This window comes from Bubalus bubalis, chromosome 2 (assembly GCF_019923935.1).
Source record: "Bubalus bubalis isolate 160015118507 breed Murrah chromosome 2, NDDB_SH_1, whole genome shotgun sequence".
Lineage (NCBI taxonomy): Eukaryota > Metazoa > Chordata > Mammalia > Artiodactyla > Bovidae > Bubalus > Bubalus bubalis.
Genome location: NC_059158.1, coordinates 22,477,546 through 22,481,697, shown reverse-complemented (window position 1 = coordinate 22,481,697; position 4,152 = coordinate 22,477,546). Strand labels below are relative to the sequence as shown.

Genomic DNA, 4,152 nt, shown 5'->3' with positions numbered 1-4,152 from the left:
ATATTTAACAATAGATTCTAATATCAAAAGAGACTTAAAAGACATATAAAAATCTTAATGAACCAAATTAAACAATAGTGTCTACAGATGCACATTTGAGTAATTAAACTGGTAAAATACAAGGAGGTGGTTACTATAAACATCAAGATAGTGGATACTTTCAAGGACAGAGAAGGGTTATGACTGGAATGAGGCACAAAGAGAAGATCCCAGGGTGGCTGGCAGCATTCTGTTTTTTGACCTCTGTGTCAGTTACAAAAATATTCACCTTAGCTGACCTAGCTTTTATTTTTCTTTCTGTATATATGGTTTCTTTAATAATAAAACTACCTTTATAAAGCCATGTCAAATTGACTTATTCTGTATTTATTTCCAGAAAAAAGAAAAAGAGCCAGTGCCGATGTTACAAAAGGCACCTTTGAGCTCAAAATAAGAGGTAAGAGACACTGATTAAAGGAAAGAGGCTGCTTCATGTGCAAATGACTTTCCTGTTACTGAATTTATGAAAATAGGAGTGGAAGTGAATCTTCCTGTGGAAGGATTTCCTGTGCAGGATAGAAGGCTGGATTCATGGTGCCCGAGGTTCATTTCAACTCTAAAATTCTGTGGCTTTTTAATTCCCAACACTATCCCAACCTGAAGTGGTCAGAAAAAGCCAAGTGCATTCTGTAATCAAGTCATTTTGGAAACCAAGTCTTCTCCTTCTGAAGCTTATCGGTTCAATCTGTACACTGTATTTGAAAGTAATTTTGTGTACATAAGTATGATTGTGCACCTAAAACATCATGCCAAAAAAATATTTAAGCATTCCAGTTTAGTTGTAGACCACATGGTGAATCACCAGCATAAAAAAACAAAGGAAATGAGGGATAAATAGAGTAACAATGATTTGGGGGTAGGTGAATATAGCTTTTCATTTTTAGAATTAAACATGAACAAAGGCTTTCTGCCTTCATTGGAAATCCTTCCACAGAAGGACTCACTTCCAAGTGTCTTCACAAATATTACCCTTCACAATATCCCTTCACATAACACATAGAGAACCTAGTAGACAGACTGGTTAAATAAATTGCCCAAGGACACATTGCTTCTGAGTGGTGAAGCTGGAATTTGATCCCAAGCACTCTGAGTCAAGAACTTGTGCTCTTAAGCAATCGTCTTAACTTAGTCTGACATCTACAGCATAGAAACTGGACACTCATAATTAAATTAAATTTCCATTTTATTGAGAAAAACTACACCTCTATTTCATACTACTTAATAATAACAGTTCTTTCATCATGATTATAATATATAATGTTCTAACTAGAATGCTTATAAAAATGATATACTGTAGGTAATTTATCTTTACCTTATCTTACTATAACTGTAACAAATAGGTTATTATTCCTTGACCCAAAGACACTATAAATGCAAAGTATACATTTAGATGTGAAGTTCATGGTTAGAGTTTATATACATTAAAAAATTCATAAACTCAGTAATTAGACATTCCATCTGTTTCATGATATGATACCGTATCCAGACAAAGTGAGACTGATATAATTGTGTCCCTTATCTGTATTCTTTTAGAGTTGAAATTAGGTGATAGTTTTACCTATAGAGTTCCAAAGCAACCAGAGGATAAGCTCATGTAATTAGTAAATTCCATGGGGAAAAACAACTCATTGATTGTTTAATAAACTTCTTGTTTCAATTAACTGCCTTGTTAATTTTGCTGAAGGGACAGGTAAATAGGAGCTAATGCAAATTGCTACCATGTGTATGAGGGGACCAAAGCCTTCTGGAATTAGTTCAACTTTTAACTCTGCAACAAATCAATAAGACTGCTGAGATGGTGTAATAAGATTCACAAAGGTGTTCAAAGAAATCTATAGCATCTTTACACATAAATAAAGGTTAATAAAAAGGATTATTTCCTGGCACCAAAAACACATTGCACAAAAAAAGGGCAGGATAGTAAAGAACATCAAAATTAATACAAGAACAACAGTGTAATGTTGAAAATGAGGAAAAAGCGGAGGAGGATGCTGGTTGTGATGACAATTATTATTTAGATTATAAAGGTTGAGATATAGACATTTGGAAGTGAATATGGAAAGTAATTGTTAGCAAGTGGTAGAGCTTACCCCAGGAAAATGTCATTTAACTTTTACCTTAAGTAAAACAACTTTGTAAGAAAAATATTGTGTGACTCAGTGGTCAAAAGTTATTTTTAGAAGCATTCTGGGGAATTCCCTAGAAATCCAGTGGTTAGGATCCATGTTTTAACTCTCGGGGTCCCAGGCTCAATCCCTGGTCAAGGAACTAAGATACTGGAAGCCACATGGCATAGCAAATAAAAAAAATAAAATAAAACCACTATGGATATAATGAAATAGGTAGAGATTTTGGAAAATGAACACAGCAGATATGTTAAGACGTGTTCCAAACTAGGAGAAAGCATGCAAATAAGTGACCTTTGGATATTCATGACAAACTTCAGAGGTTTTTAGTTCTACCTAAGGCTGACACTATTTATTCTTACCATGGTATAGCTCCCTGGTTTTTCAAAAGGAACAATGGGAACCAGCAATGGAAGTTCCACAACAGACTTCATCCTGCTGGGCTTTTCTGATCGGCCCCAGTTGGAACACATCATCTCTGTGGTTGTCTTCATCTTCTATATTATAACACTGGTAGGAAACACAACGATCATTCTTGTATCTTACCTAGACACCCAGCTCCATACGCCCATGTATTTCTTCTTATCCAATTTGTCTTTTGTGGACCTCTATTACACAACTAGCATTATCCCCCAGATGCTGGTAAATCTGTGGGGTCCAAAAAAGTCTATTACATATGGAGGGTGTGTGCTCCAGTTCTTCTTTGCCCTTGACATGGGAGCCACAGAATGTCTTCTCTTGGCTGTAATGGCTTATGACCGCTATGCTGCTGTCTGTCAACCTCTTCACTACACAGTAATAATGCACCCTGAGCTTTGCCAGAAGATGGTGTTGATTGCCTGGTTAGGTGGTTTTGGCAGTGCCTTAATTCTTTGTTCTTTGACTTTGAAGTTGCCAAGATGTGGGCACCGGGAGGTGGATAACTTTTTCTGTGAGATGCCAGCATTGATCAAGATGGCTTGTGTCTATTCAAAAGTAATAGAAGTTGTTGTCTTTGCTCTTGGAGTAGTAATTCTTCTGGTGCCTCTGTCACTAATTCTCATCTCATATGGAGTCATCACTCAAGCTGTCATGAGAATCAAGTCAGCAGCAAGGTGGCAAAAGATCCTTAATACATGTGGTTCCCACCTCACAGTAGTATCTCTGTTTTATGGAACAATCATTTATATGTACTTGAAGCCACATACTAGTACCTCGCAAGATGAGGGGAAGTTCCTTACTCTCTTTTACACAATTGTCACACCCAGCCTTAACCCTCTGATATACACTTTAAGAAACAAAGATGTAAAGAGTGCAATAAAGAGAATATTGTGGATTAAAAAAAAATGGCCAGCAAAGTCATGAATTAAGTGGAAAAATCAGAGTGTAGAGAGTTAAAGAAATAATATTGACCTTTCCCAACAGAAGATCAATCAATACATTTATTCAAAGAGCACTTCTTGGGTGTTTACCATGTACCAAGAATTGTACTAGGTACTGACTCTGTAAATAAATAGGAAGTAGGGATAAATGATAAGGAGACAGATAAATAAATATACATAGATAAAATGTAATTCATACATTTAAAAGCTTCAAGATTAATCAGGGACAACAGATAAATAAATGATTATGAAATGTGGTAAGTATAGCAATGTACAAAAGATTGAGGAAATATTAATCATAAGCATGATAAGGAGACAGATAAATAAATATACATAGATAAAATGTAATTCATACATTTAAAAGCTTCAAGATTAATCAGGGGCTACAGATAAATAAATAATTATGAAATGTGGGAAGTATAGCAATGTACAAAAGATTGAGGAAATATTATTCATAAGCATCTAATATAGATAAGATTGTAATGATTTTTTTTCTTCCCAGACATATCACTTATATTAGAAATAACACTCTTTCATTCACCTGATTTTGCCAGAGGAGACTTTGTGGTGAAGACTAACAGCTCACCAACACCCATTCCACCTTCTGCCTCAAGTTTTAAAAGACC

The 4,152-nt window shown here is 35.3% G+C and overlaps 1 protein-coding gene across 1 annotated transcript; it reads left to right on the top strand.

Moving 5' to 3' along the window:
* The first annotated feature begins 2,561 nt into the window (after positions 1-2,561).
* Positions 2,562-3,760, top strand: LOC102391140 (putative olfactory receptor 2W6). Its single transcript, XM_025266914.3, has one exon. It carries the CDS (start codon positions 2,562-2,564, stop codon positions 3,507-3,509), a length of 948 nt encoding a protein of 315 aa, XP_025122699.3. The 3' UTR covers positions 3,510-3,760.
* The last annotated feature ends 392 nt before the right edge of the window (positions 3,761-4,152 follow it).